The sequence below is a fragment of the Ambystoma mexicanum genome, chromosome 4q (assembly GCF_040938575.1).
Source record: "Ambystoma mexicanum isolate Mex_15411 chromosome 4q, UKY_AmexF1_1, whole genome shotgun sequence".
Taxonomy (NCBI): Eukaryota; Metazoa; Chordata; class Amphibia; order Caudata; family Ambystomatidae; genus Ambystoma; species Ambystoma mexicanum.
Window position 1 is genome coordinate 189,102,974 of NC_090928.1, and position 22,102 is coordinate 189,125,075.

A 22,102-nucleotide genomic window follows, 5' to 3' on the forward strand; every position below is an offset into this window, starting at 1 on the left:
GCCATTAACCCCGTACCGCCTCATCACGAGGTCCCCTCGCGGGACCCGCTCTGGACATCTGGTCAGACCAGACATCCTTTGCGGGTCCCGCGAGGGGACCAGCATGCTAACAACAGGACCGTCATTAACGGGCCTGTTGTTAGCATGCTCCCCATTCCCATTGAGCCCCACGGGGGCTCAAATGGGAATGGGGATGGTCCGGGTTCCCTGAATGGGGAAATACCAGGCCCTCCAAAGTCGGAATGGCCCGGTATTTCCCCAATCAGGGACCATTGACCCAGACCCGAGTTTGGAGGCAGCCATGCCCCTTATTAAGGGCATGGCTGCCTCCAAACTCGTAATGAGGCCCTTAGTGCCTTAAATTGAATTTGTTTCACCAGAAGCAGCCAGTGGAGCTCCTTCCTATAGTTTGAAATATGTTCTCTGCTTGTGACATTATAGATTATCCTGACAGCATCATTCAGAATTATCTGCAGCTTCTAGATGTTATTTTCGCTAGCTCCACAGAATAAGGCATTGCAATAGTCCAGCCGGGGCATAATTATGGCTCGGACTAAAGTTTCACAGTTTTTACGTGAAACCAGTGGATTTATTTGTCTCAAAATGTTGAGGTGGTAGTGGTCATTCTTAGTAACATTGTTGACATAGGCATCCTAGTTTAGGGATGCCTCAAATACTGTCCCTCATCGAGCACTGACGTCATGCCTTCCCACTGGGTGCCATGGGGGAAGGCGTTCTGGTGACTGAATCCGCTGTGTCCCCACCACCGGGCCTGGGCTTACGCATCTCGGCAGCTGTGTGATGGAACTGTGGAGCATGATATCCCACTGGGCAAATGGGTGGCTCTACTCTCCTCACTCCCCAGCGGCACAGTGGGATTGTACTTCACTTTGCTCCTCTTGACCTATTGAAGCGCTCATGGCCTGGCGGATTCGTCCGAGTGGTGGTTGGGCCGTTCTCCCTTCAGCCTCTATATCTGTTTGCCGCTAATTAAACCGCTGCTTCAGCTCCTTGTTGCTCCCTGTCAACTGCAGTTTGGTCTTGCTCCTAGGTATGAATACTTTATATGGGGATTGTGGATCCAGTTGTGTATGCCTTATGTGGTGTTCGTGTGTCCTATCTTTACATACGGCCACACCCCTCTCACAGCCAGATTACTCTCTGCAATGTTGTAATTAACCAAGATGGTCAACAAGCCAGGAACTGCACCAGAGCTTTCCAGGTGAATAGGACCATTGGTTATTGAAGATAGAGTGTTCAGGTAAGAAAGCGGTCTTCAGGTAAGTCAGTGCATGAGACAGTGCCCTCTGCTGCTTCCATCCACCCTCAGTCACATTCTCAACTGCCATTCTAGGAACACTCACACCTCATGCACGCATCATTCATTCTATATTTCACCATCCATGACTTCACAAATCTCAGTCACAGTGACATTCAGACATCAGCTAGATTTCCACTCTTAACCTTCCAAAAATGCACACAAGAGAGCAAGCATTGCCACCCACATATACACCCTCAGACATTCTCAAACACAGATGTCAACTAACGCCCACATGTACTCATGTCATTTAGACCCTTACCCTCCCTCGCCCAAGCAATAAACCCACACATATGCGACTTGGCACGTGGCACAAATATTTGAAGCAGTTTAATACAAAATCTAATTAAAGGTTGACTTTGTGGTATTGAATAAGTATTATCATGCAAGGTGATGCCTGCTTGCGTGTTGTAAAGCCCAGCTGTACACTAAATAAATGTAGTGTCATACATGTCTCCATAGATATGTAGTGATGGCTAAGACTCGACAAAATCCTCAATTCAAAAGAAAGGAATCTGAAAAGTTTGTCATGGCTTTAAATAGGTATTTAGTGGTAGATGGAATTCTGCTGAGAGCTACCAGTTACAAAGTATTCCTGCTCTGGCAGCTGAGCATTCCATTGTGATGGCACAACTAAACTCTAATAGGAGTAGTGATGTCATCCTTGTTGCATACAGATCAAGAACTGTAGTTAGAATATTCTGTACAGCATTTTATGCATACAGCACAGGCTTTCAAGCATTCATGTTGCATAAGGAAATAATTCACAGGCGTGTTTAAGGATATTGCAGGTGGGCATGTATTATAATGTTAATTATCATGAAAGTTACCCAGAGGTACCACAACTCACTGTCTGCAAGACGACCGTGGTGACCAACTTGAGTCTAGATTACTTTGGCTGCTTGATGTCATCAGAGAGAATTCAGAATGTGTGATGGATGCGTGTTGTGTGTGAGTGTTCTGCTGGTGGAAGTTGGCGGGGGAGACTGGTAATTAATGGATGCACCGGTGGGTTTCCTATTCTGTTGTCTACTTACCTGAGGACCCATTGCATGAAGATCATATAACTACTGGTCCTACTTGCAATTACAGTATCCATGCTTCGTGCTTTGCCTACATTGCTTAATTATTACCTTGAGTTTTAAAAAGTTGGTTGTAAGATTTAGGAGATCGTGGTGTTCTTTTTTTTTTTGGATTGTCTATTATTTTTCCTAGTAAATGTTGTGTTGGCTATCATGACACACTGAGGTTAAGGGTGCGTAAGTGATAATTGTGGTGCCTGTTTTAGGAAAATGTATTGCCCCTTTAAGGATGTGTCATGACAACATCATGACTGAGTGGCAATAAAAGGAGCTTCTGCATGCACATGATTTCGAATGGCGGCAGACTTCATGTAATGGCACGGTTTCCCTGTGTCTCATTTCATTGGGGCTGCAGGCCTACAACGTGTGATCACGGACCTGCAGTCCTGCTGGTCTGGTTGCTCCCAGACCAGCATGTGTGACCTGGGTGCCCCCACGCCACTGTCCCTCTGGGTGGTACCAGAACAGCTGCTTGTCTGGGAGCCCCGGCAGCTGAGTTCTTATCGTGTGGCCACGGCCTGCAGGGTGATAAGTGTGTGCTTGATGCCCCAACAACCCTCAGGCTGGCCTGTGTGCCTTTGAGCCAGCCCACAATTGTCCCCACTGAAGAGTATGTTGGGTGTCCCTAGCGAGGGTCTGACTGGCCTGTTTGACCACAGATACAGTCACAACACTGGTAACGAAGGTGCCCACCCCGCGATGCTGGTCCGGCTGGCTAATGTGTCTGTATGTGCTCTGTGACTACAGAAGGAGGAGCACTGTCACTTTATGATCAGAGCTTTTCATTGCAGTGCATGATGGGCCAACTTGTGTTCCCGGGCAGACCGGTGGTTAAAAGTGAAGCACTTCGCATCGGAGCAAAAAAGGTATATGGAAGAAAGGGGAGAGAGTAGGTGATGCGGCGACGGCAGCTGCAACAAGACTGGGGTAATTTCCCGCAGGAGGAGTGGGAGCGGAGTAGCTGTTGCCACCGCACAGGGTTTGGCAATATCCTGCATGGGGGAGGAGTGTGCGGGTGGCGCGGTGTCTGCTGCTGCGCTATGTCACGGCTTATTGGACGGTCACTCTCAACCTAGGGAGTTCCTCCCCCGAAGCAAGGTGGCGCACAAGAAGCGCTTAGCAGATTCAACTTTAGGGAGGTCTCCAACCTATATAGTACGATTCAGCAGATACCCTCTGTACCACCAATAAGCTAGGAACCAGGCTGGTGTATAGTAATAATATATATATTTATTTAAATTTTACTACAATGAATAATAAATCAATAACAAGGACAGTCACCAACTCTGTGGCAAAACACAATAATCACAAATGCTCATTACTGGCATCAAATGACTGACATGTATTTTTTAAAAGACTTTCAGTTACCAAAACAAACACAGGTTGAGTTTGAAGATTTTAAATCAAAACACACATAGAATTTCTTTGCACATTAACCGATAAGGACATTTTAAACACACAGTGATGGCTTGGGATATAACAATGCTCTTCTCTCCAAGCAACCCCCACCCTCAGGCATCAGTTATATATGACCCCTTAGTTTGAAGGCAAGGTGCAGGGAGTGAGAATACAGTGGGGAAATTGTTTTGGCTGTTTATCAGAAACATAGGGATTTGGGAATTAAACACAATGGGGAAATCGTTTTGGGAACACACATTCAAATGAAATGCAGGGTTTGGGGAATGTGTAATGAATGGGAAAATTAGTTTGGGACAGTTCATTTTCACGGGAAATGTTGGGTGTAGGGATTTTAGTTTTGGGCACACTAGCACATTCAAATGAACAGCTGGTTTACCCAATTACATTAAAGACTAGGGTCATTTACTGTGCACTGGGATAATCTTTGTCAATTTTTGACAAACCATCACGCTGTGGTAGCTGGCCCTTTGGGAATTAATACTCTGATAGATTAGGGAATCCCAAATTTCACTACAAAGTGAAATCCCTACCTTTTTTATGTGGCAATATATAACAGGGTATAGATAAGGTAGTTGGATTATACAACAGTTTGAACAGAATTCAATGGATATAGATAAATGTATCAAATTTTATTAAAGTTTACTTGATAAAACAATACAGAGAATACTACAATATAAAGTGCATACATATTAAAAATGTGTTATAAAAACAATAGTCTTGTGACAGTTTATCCTTGTCAATAGGATTCTGAGTAATCAATAAACTTTGTTAATTATGAAACAGCATCAGAGTATAAATCTTCATTCCACTAATAACAATCTCAATTTAGTTCTAATAGGATTCTAGTTGTACAAATACTAGAAGATTGAACTCAACATGTTTCTGTTCTCTAGTTGGGTAAGGAACATTCTTCAGGGTGTAGGTCACTTTGACTATATATTGGGTAAAAACTCCATCTTCCCTTAATGAAGGCTTCTTCAATTGGAAGTTGGCGGGACTGCTCCAGTGTCTGGATGCAGTCCTTGGGAATGAAGGTGGTCCTGGTGAGTTAGGGCACCATCCATAGAGTTATTCTTTATTCCAATATGGATTAGATCTGAAGAGTATCAGGTCTTAAATAGAATAGGAGGTTAGGCTCGCGTTCACTCAATCCTAGCTTGATTAAATTTGTATGTAGTTAGTCCTCAATGGGTCATTAGAAAACCTTTGAAGAAGCAGGTTGTCCAGGTTGTGATGTCCTTGTGTTATCAATATGGTTTCAGTAGGGAAGTGGCTAACTCTTCTTCTTTTGTAGTCGGTCTTGCGGAATAGATAGTATAGTGCATCTGCACTGAAGAATTTCTCCTTTCAGTAGTTTTGCACCGTTAATACACGAGGTTATGTCTCCCAACCACTACGCGAAGAGGCACTTGTTATGGAACTCCTATGGGAATTAATAACATTATATTTTTAATTAAATAAGTGACAGGTATAATGCTTTTACCCCATTCCCACTAATGCAAGAGTGCCCACTAATGAAAAGAAATGGGTTAAAACAGACAGATTCCCCTCACACTCCGGTTAAAACGGATTTGGTGTTTTCTCTAAGGGAATTAATTAAGTGATATGTTTAGTCAAATATGGTCTGGGCCTACACAGTTTTGTCCCCTCACCCACTAATGGAAATGGATTAATGCAGATATATCACCACATGATTGATAGCTTTGGGATATATCTACTTACATTAGAGATCTCTGTTCTTAGCTCAGGAGGCCAACCAGATTTCAAACCCTCTTTCAGGAATAGGTAGGTAGCTCACACCTCTGGGCTCTATTCACAGCAAAGAGTCTCTCTCTCTCTCTCCCCCCCCTCCAACCCCCCCACATTGAAAACTGATATTATATAGTGCTGATGACACTCCCATGCTACGGATTGGACATCTCTCTTTCTTCCCCTCTCACTAATCCGCCCACTGCCAGCTGATGGGGCAAGGAGTTTCTGAATGATGGATAACGGAGAGGAGGAAGATGCAAAAATGCCATGTTTTACATATTTTTTCATAAAAATCTCACTACATGGCAACTACCTTCTCTTTTTTTAGATAACTGCATAAACATATATATTTTTGAATTCTACATTTTATGGCGAGTCAGGAAAACTAATTTAATTTCAGCGCTACCTTTCTGGGAGGAGCTATTCTTTTTCGTGATTTGCTCCCGAGCCGAAAAAGTGAAAGATATGCCACTTCACAAATCAAGCATTAATTTCACAATATTAACACCTCGCCAACTTTCCCGTCCTTGGTATTATGAGAAGGCGGGAATCATGGTTTTCTTTCCAACTCATATTCTATACATCACACATGGTTAATATTCACATGGAACTGGTGGCTTTTTATTTCCTTTAATATGAAAGGTCGTAGTTTCATAATCCAACAAAGCAACTCATGAGTTTAATTTCTCCCCAGTCATATGTGACCCGAACATCAGCTTATAAGTAGATGCCTGTTTCTATACAGAGTTTGAAGATCCAATAAGGCTCTGAGATGCCATTTATCAGGGTCAAGTCAGCCCCAAAAGGTCATTTCTGTTGGCCGGCTTATCTGCAACCTCCACAATTCTGATCGAATGCTTCATATTTCTTTGTATTTTAAACTGAATACCAGACCTGTCCTCCAAGTGGGCATCAGCCAAAGGTCTGGAGGTCACAGCTCCAGATACACAGCAGTTCAGTGGGGCAATCAGCAGCAGCCAGTTACATGCATAATTCTGAAAAAGATACCATTTTAAATCTAAAATATGTGTTTACATGTAACATTTTGTTTTCATTTTATTGTGCTATTAGTTTCATCCATTTAAAACTTTAAGCACACTTTTAACATACAAAAATAAAAGTTTCACAATTTCATTACTGTACACTTCATAGCCTAAAAAATGTGCAATTATTTAAAAAAAATGTACAACACATATACCACCTGTATCATCAATACATCTCCATGTTTCCTTTACCTTACTTAATCATAACAACAGAAATGACACCACTTAATGGCCTTTATCATACTTCCCTACCACCCACAGCTACGTCCCCTTTTTCTGAAACATTTTACATTGCCTATGGGGCTTCTGTCATGTGTTAATATATTTCTTTAATCTGATGGTTGAAAAGACATGAGTGTTCCTCTTGACTTGTCCACACATAGGCTATTATTTAACATGAGAAATCTGTGTACATTTTAAAACAAAGTAGGCCTTTGCATTTAAATGTCAGTTTATTCCTGGCAAGTAAGTGTCTTTCTACATGTCAAATGAAATATGTCACTTGGCTTCACTTTTTAAATGTAAGGCACAATTCCTCCTCCACAGCATTTCAATGTATATTTTCCCATGTGCACTGCTGCAGTTTTGAATCTGTCAAAATGTGCCTTTTCCCAATTTACACGAAGTCAGCATCTGCAGCACCACACATCTTTTTGAAATCCATTGGACACAGTTATCAATATTACAGTTCTGAGGCACACTGTACTTCAGCTGAGTGCCTTTCCATTTTGACAAAGTTCAGGGAGGCCCTTTTTCGTTCATTCACTAGGGCTCATGTTGTAAAAAAAGAGTTCTGTACTGGCCTGCATATTCCATGGGTATCCACATCAGCCAGATTCACTATTACAATGGGACCTTGCATGGCCTCTCAATTTCTGTCATCCTGGGGCTGTATTCCCACCCCACAGCTAGGTATAGCAATGTCCCACTTGGGTGGAGAGAAAAGGAAGCAAGTTCCTGTTGTGCTGTCAGGGAGCGTTGGCAGGGCACAAAAATATATATAACAGTCATTGCAGGGCTGCTCGCATTTTTGTTAAAGTACTGGGCAGTAAGCTCTCCCAAAATGAATCTGGACCGCATTAGGGCAGGGAAAGATGAAACGTTCCACAGTCGGAATTTTCAAAGAGGAAGCAGTGCAGCAAAGACCGCCACTGCATCGCAGGCATTCAACTCCTGACTGGGGCAAGCTGCAGCAGCAATTTTTACTTGATCACCTCCAGCTGGAGGAAGACAAAGGGGAAAGTGTGAGGAGCAGTCCACCTAGTAAATTTGTTTAACTCCTGCTCGAGGAGAGAATGTGTGTGTGTTCTGGCACAGAAGCACACAAGGGTTGCAGCTCTGTGTGAGTTCTTGTGCACCCTCCACTGCCAGCAGGTATCCTGACAACAACCCCTTCCTGGGGGAAGAGTATTAGGTGGCCCCAGACACCCTGCCACTAGTGTCCTCCTGCCTATTGTGGCCCCCGGGTACGCCTTTGCCGGTTCTGAACTGTGCTATCAACTGTTCTGGACTGATACAAGTGCAACGTTGAACTGGTTTCCTGTAGCCCCGCAAATGCTTAAAGAGGACTCAGTAAACACGTATTGTGATGTTGTGAGCCTGCATGTCATTTAAATGCTTAAAATGGTCCCAGTAATGATATGTATGTGAAGCTGTGCTCCTGCAGAGTGTGTTCATGCTCAATATGGTTCCAGTAGCTGACAATGGTGGTGTTTGGTGGTTTGAAGTTCTGTTCTTCCCTGTTTAATAAAGTGTTCCTCAGACTGTGATAGAGCTGCCAACATGCCACCAGCAGTCCACCAACCCTGACTGTCACCCACCAAATATGTACAGTGCTCGATGTATGCTTTATGTTTGTATCTGCCCGAGTGTAATGTTTTATCCTACAATTCGCAAATGGTCTAAGTATCGCTGTTTTGTAACGGGAGAGGGATCAATTCATGTCCAGTGGTATTGGTTTGTATTGTTATGGAAAAGGAAGAGTGTGGTGCTTCCCTTTTAAGAACATGTATCCCCTTTAAGGATGTAAAGTATACAAAATCCCACAGAATAGCTTCCTTCCTTTCCGTTATATGTTAGTTGTCAGACGCCCCCTGACATAGTTATCTCCACCTCTTTACCATGAATTTAGGCAGATCACCATGGATTATCCAAAAATATACATATGTTTATAAAAAACCATCAATTAACAATACATTTACTTAAAAACCGCAACATAATCATAATTCATTCTTAGACAAGCTGATATTCTGAACATATACATAAATAAATGAAACCAATATGACAGAGGAGAAACGAACAGCAGTTGGCTTCTTCTCTGTCTGACTGGTGAACACTGAATGTCTCTATTAATACCCTGAACAGTGGAACCTCCCTGATTCAGGAGGAAAAACAATGTGCCAACACTTGATATGTGTTTCTAGTACCAATATTCATTGTTCACAGTGCATTCAAATTAATAAACATTGCATCCCTTATTGGTGCTGTCTTCAGGGCACTTATTCTTTTTTTCACGTGGTCATATTCAACGTTTAACATCACAGGGACTTGTGTGCCCAACATTCTACAATACAAACAGAAAAAATAAAACCTTAATACCATGGTTACTTAATTTTTATCATGTCAAGTATGTTCAGGTGCCCTTTACAACTTAACCTTTACGTAATTCTGAACAGAAGGATTTCTATTTGAACGTGTACATCCCAACATTACCCATGGATACACTTTCCCTCGGGTTTGCCGGTGTATCTTATTCTATAGCTTACGAGCAGGAGGCTGCAAAGTACCCCTGTTCTTTTATTTCATCAATTCACTAAATGCTGACTTCTTAAAATTATGCCATCATAATGGTTAGTGCCTGTGTCATTGATAATTACCCTTCATTTCTGTCGTTGGAGATGGAGGGATATTTTCTTGTGACGTACACTCAATCAGAAGAACCTAGTATGAGGACGGATGGTCAGTTTTGCGAAACCGCTTGTTAGTGCTGAAAAAACCCACAAATAGTCCTGCATCAGAGCTAACCTGTCTACAACTGAGTGGGGTCGCCCGTTGTTATCAAAACATGCGGCGCCAATTCGCTTACCGGCTGTTATTAATCTACTGTTGATCCCGCGGACGTATGTTCTTTTTCCGCATTCACCGTCCGGTCAATTCTAGACACGTGTCTATTGCCGCGCCTGCTCCACAGACCTGTTAAAACGTCCAACAATATCCCGAGTCACTACTTACTTTGAGTATCAAATGAGCCCTCCATGGTGACGCCGTCTCACCTGTGTATTTGTGTTTTCTTCCGAAGGGTAACTTCCTGTAACAACGTCTCCCCTGGCTACTGGAACAGACATTTTCTGTCAGTCACGTGCTATGTGAAATAGCTGGAGCCGCAATGACGTGTGCAGGTCATGTGACCGTGTTTGGATCGGTGTAAACCCCTCCCAGAGGCGCGCCATGTTAGAAAGGGGACAATTTCTAGATGGATGTGATGGGTGGCCCTCCTGCGTGTATTGCCCCTTTAAGGGGATGTGTCCCTCCCACGTGTATTGCCCCTTTAAGATGGGCCATGACTGTGTCATGGCCCAAGCTAATAAAAGGAGCCCCTGCAGGCACGTGAGACAGAACGGCTGCAGACTCCGTGGAAGGTTGGTCTGAGTCCGTGTCTCATTAATGATGTAGGCCGCAGGCCTACATGTGGGAGGTACAGGCCTGCAGGCCCTGTTGCCATGGGACCCTCGTGCCAGGACGGTGGCCGAGGTCCGCATGGTCAGGACCCTGGCAGGCTGTGCCCCCACCCCGATGGCGCTGACGTCCCCTGGTGCCACGGGGCCTGCCGGATGGACATGGCAGGCCCCCAAACTCCCACCTGTGTACAAAGAGTGGGGGTGTCCTGACTGGAAAAGTCTAAGCCAACTGCCGCTTATTGATTGCAGTCTAGGTTTAAAGACAATGTGTTATCCTTGGGTGTCACCATTTGTATATTTACCAAGGATAGCAGTACATGAGAGAACCTTAATAATCCACTAGTACTAAATCATTAGTCTGCAAAGGAACAGTTTTTATTAAGTAGCTGTCCTTGTTCTTTTACATTTTTTTTTGTAAAGAAACTGTAGGTACAAAATATATGGGTGTACATTTTTTCACCAAAGTCACACATAAAAAATGTAAACAAATATAGAAAAAGTAGAAAAAAGACATGTAGCAAAAGACAAGACAAAGTCATACATGTGCATACTGACAGAAATATAACGACATTCCATTGCTGCTAATACATTTTATTTTACAAATTGTAGAAAATTATCCTCGAAAGTAAAAGTCCTTGGATAGGTCTAACTAAGCCAGGCTAACGGGTGACCAAAAAGTAGTTGATCGACGTCACTGAAATGAATCTCTACTTGGATTTGGGAGGGACCCCACCACACCACTTGGGTAGGGGAGTTCCAGGACGTTTCGGCTTTAGTAGGTCACAGCCTTCTTCATGGAGCCAAGGAAAGGAGTCCCCTGTGAAAAATTAGGGGAGCTAGGGTTACTAGAGTGAAGTAACAAGAAATGTGAAAGGCACATAGTGGTAAAAAACGGGGATATGTACATAATCATGTTATTGTCACAAGAAAACAAGACCCCATGATTTAAACTCGGAAGTCCATGTCTAGTTATACTCAAATTGGTGACCAATGGCTGGCCACACATCGACCTAAATTCAGAAAAGAAGGCAATTGCTAATAAAAATGTAATAAAATATGTCAAATATTCCTCTGAAAATAAAAATAAAAAATTTGGAAAGGGCATACTGCCCAAATACACCAGATGGAGGAAACGTGTATTGGAAAAGCTGTAGTGCCACATTTTTCTAACTATCCCAATCCAAATTATGTAAGGAGAGTAAGAATGGAGGGGAGGGGTAGTACCTTTAGATGGTGCTGCGAAGCAATCCCATGGAATTCTGTGGCTGCTATGCAGTGCGTAGGCTAGAAAAGAAATGGTGTGCTGAACGCTGCACATGAAGCTGAGAGGAGCAGCAAGCGTCTGCCTAAGCAAAGGAAAGATCAGAGTTAGAAAAATGGCATGCCTAGTGCCTAGCATGGAGGGAGGTTGGAGGGACAGACAATGGCTGACTGCCAGGGCAATAATTTACCTTAAACGTGGGAGTCAGTCAACAGTGCGGAGCTCCGACTGCCTGTGTCAGATCGGCGCTGGGCCTGTTTGGTGCTGTGAGGAAGCAGCACCCCGGGGGTGCCTGCCGGATGGACATGGCAGGCGACCCCCAACAATGGCGACGAGGGCTGGAGCCCATAGCGGTGTCGGCCGCCTGAGGTATGGAGGAGCTGGGGTGGCCCAGGGCCCCGGATGCGTGGGCCCGGGCCGTCTGGTGCCCCGGTTCGCAGTGCGGTGCTAGCCGCACGCAAGGAGAAGTGGCGTCGGCCGCAGAGGAGCTGGCGGCCCCTCCCGCGAAAAGGGAAATAAGGATGGTGAGCTACCGGCCCGTCTCCCAAGGGAGACGCAAGGCAGTCCCATAACAATGCGAGGTGGCCCCGGGAGGAGGAGCTGCTGCCTCCACCCCGTGTGGAGGGGAATGTGCGGCAGGGGCCGCATGAGCTGCCCCACCTCATTGTCCCGAGGAAAGAAGAGGCGGCGCGAGCCGTGAAGGTGTAAGCTGGAAGGGGGCTGCTGTACAGCTGAGGCGGCCCCGAATCGCGAGCGGCGTCGGCCGCATTCGGAGGAGGGTCTGACCCCCCATGAAGGGGGGGGGATGCTGTCTCCTCGAAAGTATCTGCGGCGGTAGCGGCGACGGGGGGGCACTGCCCCTCCCCCACCCGCAATCCGCAAGGAAAGGGAGAAATGCCCGCAGCTTCGGCCGCCACAATGAAGAGGGCGGCGTCGGCCGCATCAAGATCCCTGGCCGCGGCAGGGAGGGGCTGCCCCCGCACGAAGCAGCGGCATCCGCCGCGTACAAAACAGCTGATGCGGCACCCCATCCCCCATGGGAGGCGGGCCCAACATCAACCGAGAAAGAAAAAAAAAAGGAGTGGATGCCTGCTCGAAGACAGCGGGCTCTGTGGTACAGTGGGTCCTCCCCAGCCGCGGCCCTCGGCAACGAGGGTGCTCGTGCGGCCAGGGGAGGAGCCAGCCTGCAGCCCCTGTGGCATCCGCCACGAAGAAGTGAAGGAGTGAGAGTGACACTCCCCTCCCTGGCGGCATCCGCTGCACACCGAGGAGTTATGCTACCCCGGTCCCCGGATGGAGAAGAGGGAGCGGGCCATCCCCGCGCCCTACTGGCGGTCCTGTTCCCCTGGCCGTGGCCCTCAGAAAAGAGGGCGCTCGTGCGGCCAGAGTGGGGATCCGCCTGGATGCCCCGCAGTGCGTGTGGGGCCCAATAAGCAGCTCCCTGCAGCACCCGCTGCATGCATGGAGGAGGCCGGCAGGTCGGCCATGGTGAACAAGAAGACTGGAGGGGGTGGACCCGCCGTTGGAAGGGGCGTGAGACGGCCTGCACCAGCGTGCCTCTCCATGTTGTGGAGGCAGGAGGCAACCTGCCTAACGCGGCAAACCCCGCCGAATGAAAAAGAACACCTGGATTACACCTCGGGTGTGCGCCTCCTGCTCAAGCACCTCCACCAGAGCAGAGGGAAAGACTTGCCCCTCCCATACCGCAATCTGGGGCTATCTGCTGGAAAGGGGGGAGGTGCTCCAGTAGCAAAAGGTGTGCCAACAGGAACCCTCATCGTGCCCCGGCGGCGTTCCAGGGACCCTCATCGTGCCCCGGCGGCGTTCCACAAGCGAAACAAGGAGAAGCTGTGCTGGTCCCACCCCCTGAGCCGCAAAGAAACGAAACGGCTGATGCCACAACCAAGCGAGCAGTGGAGGTGCCCTGAAACAGAGGGGGCAGAAGGGCCCTGTCTGCGATTCTACCTGGCCGTGGCCCTCTGCAATGAGGGTGCTCGTGCGACCAGGGAGGGAGTGGACCTGCACACCTATACGGTGTCCACCGCAACAGAGATGGAATGAGAGCGGCTGTGTAAAATCCCGGGCCGCTGGGCGGTGTGAGTGATGCAGGCTTCAGACTGAGGCAAAGTATAGAGGCCCCACGTTTGCTCTCGCCATGGGTGCTGGTGGCCCCCCTTATGTGATCCTGGGCTACCGGCGGTAAAGACTGCGTGCTCCTGTCATCAGAGCAGACAGGAAGTGAAATGAGGCCCAGCCTGATCCCAGGCCCTGCAGCGGTGTCATGAAGAAGGTGACCCGATTCGAAGTGCTACTGCTGTGCTCTGGTAGGAGCAAAGTGAACACCGGCAGCCGCCCCTGGCGGCATTGCCGGGGCTGCAAAGAGGGAGCTGGCCCATACCCCGCAGCATCCGCTGTTTGGAATGGAAACGTCTCGGGGTTTCGTTGGCAGCCCGGACCAACCTGAGGAGCAGAGAGGATAAAAGGCAGCCCTATGCTAACGGAGTGTGGCACGGACCCAACACCAACTGTGGCCACCCCGTGGCCAATGTTGGACTTCCACCCTCATGCTCTTTGGAATTTACAGCCACCCTGCCTATCCCACAGGTGGCCTCGACATCTAGCCACCAAGGTTCCTGGACTGCCGGCCACTGGTGTCGCCTTCCCTGCCATACAATCGTTAGACCAGGCCAACGTGGGTTTGGGGGCGGTACCTCCGGCCCTCTCCCCGAGTTCGGCCAACAACTAGTGTCTGACCGAACCAACACCATGAAGTCGTGCAGCGGGGAGGGCATGGGTTGCAGCTCATCAGAAGTGCTTGTCGCCCTCTGGCACCCCGGGAGGAAGGGGACACTCCGGCCTGAGGGAGCACTGCGGGCAAGGGGGGGCAAGTGATATCCTGTCACCTCTTGTCCTGACCTACAGCACCGTCCCGCAACGCCTCCCATCAACAGCTTCAGGAGCAGCATGGACGCCCCGCGTTTCACTACCCTGCTCTGAAAAACAGGGGACTAGGCCGATGTGGCCCCTGGGATCCGCCAGGTGCGGCTTTGCCGGCTGTGCTCTGTACCCTCAAGGGACTTGGATCTGGGGGAAGTGACTCATGCACGAGTTTCCCACAACATCAAGGACCTATGCCGATGTGGCCCCTGGCACCACCTGCCAGGTGCGGTCTTGCCGGCCGTGAATTATGCCATCAATGGACCTGGACTCTGGAAGTGACTCCTGAACCGACGCTGATGAAGGGCGAACTGGTCTGTGGTCCTGCAATTGCGCAAGGACTCAGTAATCTTGTGTGCTTTGATGTTGTGAACCTGCATAGTAACTACATATTTCAAGTGCTCGCAGGAAAGAACTATGATGTGAAGCTGTGGTCCCGCAGTTGCAGGGTGTGCATGTGGTGCCAGCCGCCAGTCATGGTGTTGTTCCGGCATTTGCTGTTCCGAACCCCAGGTTAATAAAGGGTTTTGTAAACTGGGAGAACTGCCGGCATTTTTCCGGCAGCTCACTGAGCTCGACTGTCACCCATTGAGTGTGTGGAGAATTGGTTAGTAGTTTGTCGTTCTGTAACAGGGGGATGCATGTATGCCTCAGCAACGTTTGTTTATTGTTATGAAAAAGGAGGAGTGTGATGGGTGACCCTCCTGCATGTATTGCCCCTTTAAGGGGATGTGTCCCTCCCACGTGTATTGACCCTTTAAGATGGGCCATGACTGTGTCATGGCCCAAGCTAATAAAAGGAGCCCCTGCAGGCACGTGAGACAGAACGGCTGCAGACTCCGTGGAAGGTTGGTCTGAGTCCATGTCTCATTAATGATGTAGGCCGCAGGCCGCAGGCCTACATGTGGGAGGTACAGGCCTGCAGGCCCTGTTGCCATGGGACACTCGTGCCAGGACGGTGGCCGAGGTCTGCATTGTCAGGACCCTGGCAGGCTGTGCCCCCACCCCGATGGCGCTGATGTCCGCTAGTGCCACGGGGCCTGCCGGATGGACATGGCAGGCCCCCAAACTCCCACCGGCGCTGGGCCTGTTTGGTGCTGTGAGGAAGCAGGACCCCGGGGGTGCCTGCCGGATGGACATGGCAGGCGACCCCCAACAATGGATATGCTAGACCGCCCCGTCTAAACAGCCCAACATTGGAAATTAGCCAGTCTTTTTGGATTTAATCTCCACAATATATAATGGGGAGTTACAAAAAATGTTTGTAAAAACCTTTTTATTATTTTTTATTTTTGGTGAATGAACAAAGCCCATTCAATGGAAATATTTAAACCTTCTTTTACCGTGTTCAAGGAATAGATCAATTTTTGTTCAGCCTTCCTCAGTTTTAGATCTCTGTTACCCCCACTTGGTTGAGGATTAATTGTTTCAATGATAAACCAATGGATATCTTCTTGATTATGTTTAGCATACTTAAAGTGCGCTACTAGCGGTTTGTCCACTACACTGTTCTTTACACACGACCTATGTTCGCAGATCCTTTGTCGGATAGGCCTCTTTGTCCCCTGCAACGATAAGTGTGTGCTGGGCAGCCTGGGCTGGCCTGTGTGCTAGCCCGCAATTGTCCGCACTGACTAGTATGCTGGGTGCCACCAGCGAGGGTCCGGCTGGCCTGTGTGACCACAGGTCCAGTCACAACAGTAACTGCACAGAAAAAAAATATATTTTTTAATGGAAGGGAAACACTATAATGTATGTCAGGGTTCTTTGCTATAGAATACAGTTGATGGACGCTCGGGCATAGGAAACAGCCATTAGTAATTCAAGGCTTATAGTAAAAATCACAGCCTGAGCGGCGAGAAAGAGTGCAAGCTGGAAGCCGTCAAAAGGTTGCCAGAGAGACTAAGATGATAAGAACGGCATTGTAACGCAACTGCGGTGATTGCGGGACCAAACGTCAGTCTCATTTTTTTCACTGTGATTTCGTGTCAGGGAGAGCTCTTAATATTGTGAAGATTTGGGAGGCAGTGGGGTATGTGTACATGTGTGAAATAGTTGCGTTAGAGAGAAGCAGGAGGTATTACAAGTGTACAATGTGTAAGCGAGAGGTGATTGGGGGTGGGGAGAACACAGTGATGGATGGAAACAACTGCTACTCGAAGCAGGGGGCGACTTTACAGCAGCGGCGGGGGGGGGGTGTAAACAAAGGGGATAGGAAGGCGGGGAAGTCGGAAGCAGAGGGCAGTTTGTGTAAGCAGAGGGAAGCAACGGGTGGTGCTGGGAGCAGGAACGAACTACTCAGCAGAGGGCGTTGGAAAGCAGGGGGTGAATTTCGGAAGGAGGGCATGTTAGAAGTGGCAGCCCAGCCTGAACTCCTCCTCCTCCGCCCGGCGGTAGTGTGTACACATTCCTGTGCACAAGTGGTTCCCAGCTCCTCAGAGAAGCCGAGGCAGGCGACGCGCTGAGCGCTCTACCTTGCTACGGAGGAAGGGGGAGGCGACGAGCGCGGAGGAGGAGCGGGAGCGGCCTCCCCCAGGGCCACTGTCGGCGGCGGGCTCTTTGTTTCCTTAGGATGGCCTCGGAATGGACTAGCTGGTCACTGAGCGCTCAGGGCCAGCGAGGGAGCTGAACAGAACCTGCGACGCTGAGCGGCAGCAACCCCCCAACACCGATAGCCGCGGCATGTCCCTGCCGCCCATCCTGAGCCAGCAACAGCAGCAGGGCAGCGGCAGAGGGGCGGCCAGGCGACAGCAACAGCCCCCGGACCCGAGCCAGCCGCCGCGGCAGGAGGGGCTCTCCAGCTCCTGGCCCTCGGCCACCTTGAGACGGCAGCTGGCGCGGAGACCTCCAGTGGCCCCCGGCAAGATGCCTCTCCCCGCTGCTCCTCTATCCCGACCCAGGGACGGCGGGGCGTCCCCGCGGGCGCCCCCACCGCGGCCCCTGCAGCAGCCACGGCCGCTCTGGCGCTCCTGCGAGAGCATGAACCCCCCGGGCCGGCGCGCCAGTCCCCCGCAGGTGCGGGAGGAGGCCGGGCGCCCGCCCGCCCCCGAGGAGCCGCTGCTGCGCTTCTCGCTGCGCCTGACCCCCGAGGCCGCCCTCGTTCTGCAGCGCCGCCACCTGGAGAAGCAACTGTCCGCCCGGCGACCACCGGGGCCCGGCGGCGCCCCTCTCCCTTCCTGCCCCCGCAGGGTCTTCGCCTGCAGCCGGCGAGGGAGCCCGCCCGGGCCTCGAGGGGGCCCACAGCCCCCCCAGGAACTATTGCTCAAAATCTCACTTCTCAATGAGCGGCACCGCTACGACGATGTGGAGTACGAGGAGGAAGAGACCAGCAGGCCCCCCGACGAGGGGCTTGTGAGACGCTGCACGGAATGGCTGCGGGGTGTGGAGAGTGCGGCTGCTCCGGACCGGCTGCAGAGCCTCCCTCACCTGAGCCTCACACAGTGACCGCAGGCAGCCTGCGTGCGTTTACTGAAGCCTGTGCCACAGCAGGGCATCATCAGCCAGTGGCCCCAGCCTTGCCCCAACGAAGCATCACCGGTGGCAGCACACGGGACAACAGGAAATGCCCCCTACTTGGCCAACCGGGGCATCAACCACAGACTAGAGGCGGTCTAAGCAGGGTATGACAAAACGGCGAGCACCCCCCTTGTCAGAAGTGTCCACGTCCTGTTCTCTGTTACTATATGTTGCCAACACACCTTAAATGTGATAAGTCACACTCGGTGGTCCTGCACAACATCTCCTCACAGTGACCCAGCCACATCCCGGCATGAAGGATTTTGTACATAACCATCACATCAGCCAGCATACCAGAACTACCCTAATCACCAACCGCGCTGCCAGCACCCACCACCAGCGCCGGCTACGCTCTCACCCTTCACTTGGTGTCTCTGTGATATGTCTAGTCTAAGGCGCGTCTAGTTATGCCAGCACTTTACTTGCCCATAGGAAAGGAGATGCCCAAATGGCATTTTCAGCTGCTGTGCCCCCACCGTGCCACCTGTGGCATACCTCTAGCCATCCCAGGAACGTTTCTGGAAGCATTGTCTCAAGTGTGGCGTTTCAGTGCTCGGCTATTTTCGGGCCACAGGAACAGGAAGGACCACCCTGGATGCTTTCATCACCAAGGTAGTGAATGCAAAGTGAAAAGTGGGCTTCCAGGCTTACTGGGGGGCAAAGTAGGAGCGCTCTGGTTTGGCTGGAAACTTACAGGGAATGAGCTGCCTTTTGCGGTGGCGCAAGTGTCCGTTTTCCTTTTGGATGTGACCTCAAGTCTCCTAAAAGCTTCAAGGGAAAGATGCAAAACGGTTTGAGACCCTCGACCACTCGCGGACAGGTGGTTTCTCAAGGCATTTGCCGGACAATCCGCGGACAGTGTATTTAACATAAGAGTAGACTACCTTTACTGGACCATCGGGTTGTGTTTCTTGCAGCAACAACACTACTGTGTGTGTTGTTCTTCAAAATGTGCAGGGGCTGCAAGAACAGGCCATTGCCAGGTGCCTTTTTGTATATATATATATTTAAGGGGATTATGAAAAGCCGAGTGAGGCATCCAGGCGGACAATCGCGACGCCATCGGTATGTACACACTGCAGTAGCATAGCGACAGGGGTGCTTCACTGGCGCACAGCCCTCCCATTGTGCTGGGGGCCAAGGCCCGCCCCCACAAGACACTAAAGGCACGTTTCCTGGAACTTCCCACGAGGGAGCTTCTTAAATCTCCCTCTCCCCCCCCGTCCCTTTATGGGAAGTGATGACCATGTTTTCTTTTGTTGCCAAAGAACAAACGGCAAGGAAAGACAGACTGGAGACTTCAGCTTGCGCCATCCGCACCGAAGAGAAACGTTTGTTTGCGCACATCCCTTTTCTTCTGCACGAGTTATTTAAAAGTCTGTAAATACCTCAAACACTGATTTTGTACGTGTGCATTCAAATGCAAGACCACTCTTTATTTATTACTTGAATAAACGATTTCATAGTCGCTGATTTTGTGAGTGACATTTAGATTACGTGGAAGTGGGTTGGGCTATTTTGTTGTATGTTTTTTAAAAAAAATATATGTATATATATATATATATATGAATGTTTTCAAACTGTGAACTCGTTGGCAACAATATTACAGTGTCAAAATCAAGTACTTTATTGCCCTAGCAAGGTAGCAACACGGTGAAGAGGCGGAGGGCACAGGTTGCCTTTCCGGGCTGCCCTCTTGGTGGGGCTGCATATATTTGCTGCTTTTCACTTCTGGTACCCCATTTTGCTGCCCCTCACCCCCCCATATGTCTGTGCGCGCTGACGCTGTAAGAGAGCGCTCCTCTGTTCGCTTGAGAACGAGCCCCTGTAAAAGGTTTGGCCTACTAAGTGCCTCTTTGTTTTCTGAGCCCGGCGAACTCCCACAATAATATCCAGATGACGGGGGTGTACTCGCGCGCGCACAGCTGGTCCACCACAGCCCTTCTTCCCGTGCATGGCGGATTGGCAGCATCTGCGTGCAGCTTTGTCCCAATGGCAGATAGAGAGTTGTGTGCTAATTCTTTAGTGGAAAGACGAGATACATTTGGGGGAGGGATTGGGCTGCAATGTAAACATCGACATTGGCACTCCTGTGTGCGGTTTTCAGATTCCCACCCTCCCTGTTTACCCCCACCGCTGTTTTCTGCTCTCAAGTATCAGGTTTCCTCGATACAAGACACTGCGGGTTGCACTCGCGTGCAGGGCCGGCAGTTTTACCACATTCCAAGCAGTGCGCAGGGCATGGTTTGGTTGACGTTGTTCTAAAATCTGGGACTCTGGCGTCAATTGGAATGTCTCCCCTGATTGCTCGCATCAGCAGAGCGCGAGTCCCGGGGCTGAAGGGAGGTGTGTGGTGTATGCTCGCCTCTCAGATAACCTTGTCCCATCCAGGCAGTGGTTACCAGGGAAACAACGGGGCCTGCCTTACATGGGCTTGCGGTAAAGGGTCTGCTGGAAGCCGAATGGGCGTGTCCCTTTCCAAGGGTTCAGCCAGGGTTATTTGATGGATCGTTAGTATCATGTGGGGTTTCTGGCGCCCGGCTTGTGTCGCGCTTCTTTTTCCCTTATCGTCTCCCGTGTGTCCCCCTGCTCGTGGTCACTTGGTCCGCACGTACACGCCAGCCAGACCCGCAATATATGCACATTTCGGAACCATTCTTTTCAGTTTCTTATTTTTTTCTGTGTATAGTCCATTGTTTCTTTTACCACATTTTTTTGTCGCCCGTAATTTTGACTTCTGTGTATTTTGCAGTTTAGACATACATTTTTTCTACCTGTTGTCTTCTTCTCTCTTCCATGCCCCAGCCCTTATAGAAAAAGCATGTACATAACATTCCCTGCCCCCATCCACTCCCCAGCTCAAACAAAAAAACATACCCTGGTCGGTTTTCACGGGCAACCTCCGTGTCTCCAGCACGTCCTGTGGCTGTCTTTGGTGCTTTAAGCCTCACATGCTCTTCTGTTACCATGGCAACGGCAGTGGGTAGCATGCTTGAATACAGAATGTTCATTTTCCAAACATTTTAAAAATAAGCCCACTTTCATGCTGGGAAGCACGCTTTACTTGGGTTCTTGCAAGCCCACAACTTCAAAGGCCTTTTTTAGTTTGGGCTATTAACGACCCCTATAAGACACGCCTATTGCATTAGTGTACACTTAAGGAGACGTGGTATATGAGGAGGGACACACAGCTTGTAGGTGTTGTTTGGTGTTTTGGCCACCCATTTACTGACGTAAATCCCTATGGACGTTCCCTCCCAACCAAAATCTTTCGGCTTGCTTGAATCAAGCCTCATCATCAAACATTGCACTTGAAGTGCCTATCATTGTTTTTTCAAAGCGAGTTGATGACTTAACCGGGGTTGTAAACCTGCTACTGGTGTAATATGTCTTAACCAGGTCCGCTTTCAGCCACTAGATTTATAAGCACTATTCGTGTCCTTCACTGAAGTCCTGTTAGAAACAAGTGTTGACACCGTTTTGGCTTGTGTGTAAAGTATTGGGCCTTTGCCAGGCAATGCTATTAGAGGACCAGGTAGTCGTACTATTTTTATTTATTGGGCAATCGTAAGATGCTTATACATTAAGAACATTTTGTTTCAAAGTGCCCACAGGACAAGGGAGACATCAATGCAATGGAATACGCCAATACAGAAATCAGCAACCCTACTAGGCCTTGTGATTATTTGGATCGTGTAAGTACAGAGAGAGAAGTGACGAGGGAAAGGGGTAAGTGCTAGAGGATCCAAGAGGAGTGAAGTGCCAGGGAGGTAGTTGCAAGGCAACAGGTACGTGCAGTGGCACTATTTACCTTGCTACCATCAATGCCCACTACGTCTGTGCCTTTAGGGTAGATCTTTCTTCGGCTGAGGCCTCCCTCTGGAACAGCCTCCCTGCCTCTCTGAAACTTGAGGAGAACCATCTTCGGTTCCGGAAGCACCTCAAGACCTTCCTCTTTGCTTCTGCCTTCGCTCTTCCTCTCCCCTGCTGATCTCTGTCTGCTTCAGCACTGGGCACCTGCTATCTGCTGATTTTGGGCCCAGATCCCTGCCCACCCAGCCGAATACCTGCACTGCCTTCTGGCAACCCTTGCACTT

At 49.2% G+C, this 22,102-nt stretch overlaps 1 protein-coding gene and 1 long non-coding RNA gene across 2 annotated transcripts; one reads left to right on the top strand and one right to left on the bottom strand.

Annotated features, from left to right (window-relative positions):
* Nucleotides 1-3,610: 3,610 nt before the first annotated feature.
* LOC138467579 (uncharacterized) lies at nt 3,611-20,956 on the bottom strand. The gene is made up of 2 exons (XR_011268114.1): nt 20,883-20,956; nt 3,611-6,566 (listed from the first exon to the last, which is right to left on the bottom strand). It is a non-coding gene; the product is annotated as an uncharacterized lncRNA (long non-coding RNA).
* On the top strand, nt 16,717-19,478 carry PRR18 (proline rich 18). Its single transcript, XM_069607712.1, has one exon. It carries the CDS (start codon nt 17,172-17,174, stop codon nt 17,931-17,933), a length of 762 nt encoding a protein of 253 aa, XP_069463813.1. The 5' UTR covers nt 16,717-17,171; the 3' UTR covers nt 17,934-19,478.
* Nucleotides 20,957-22,102: the final 1,146 nt, after the last annotated feature.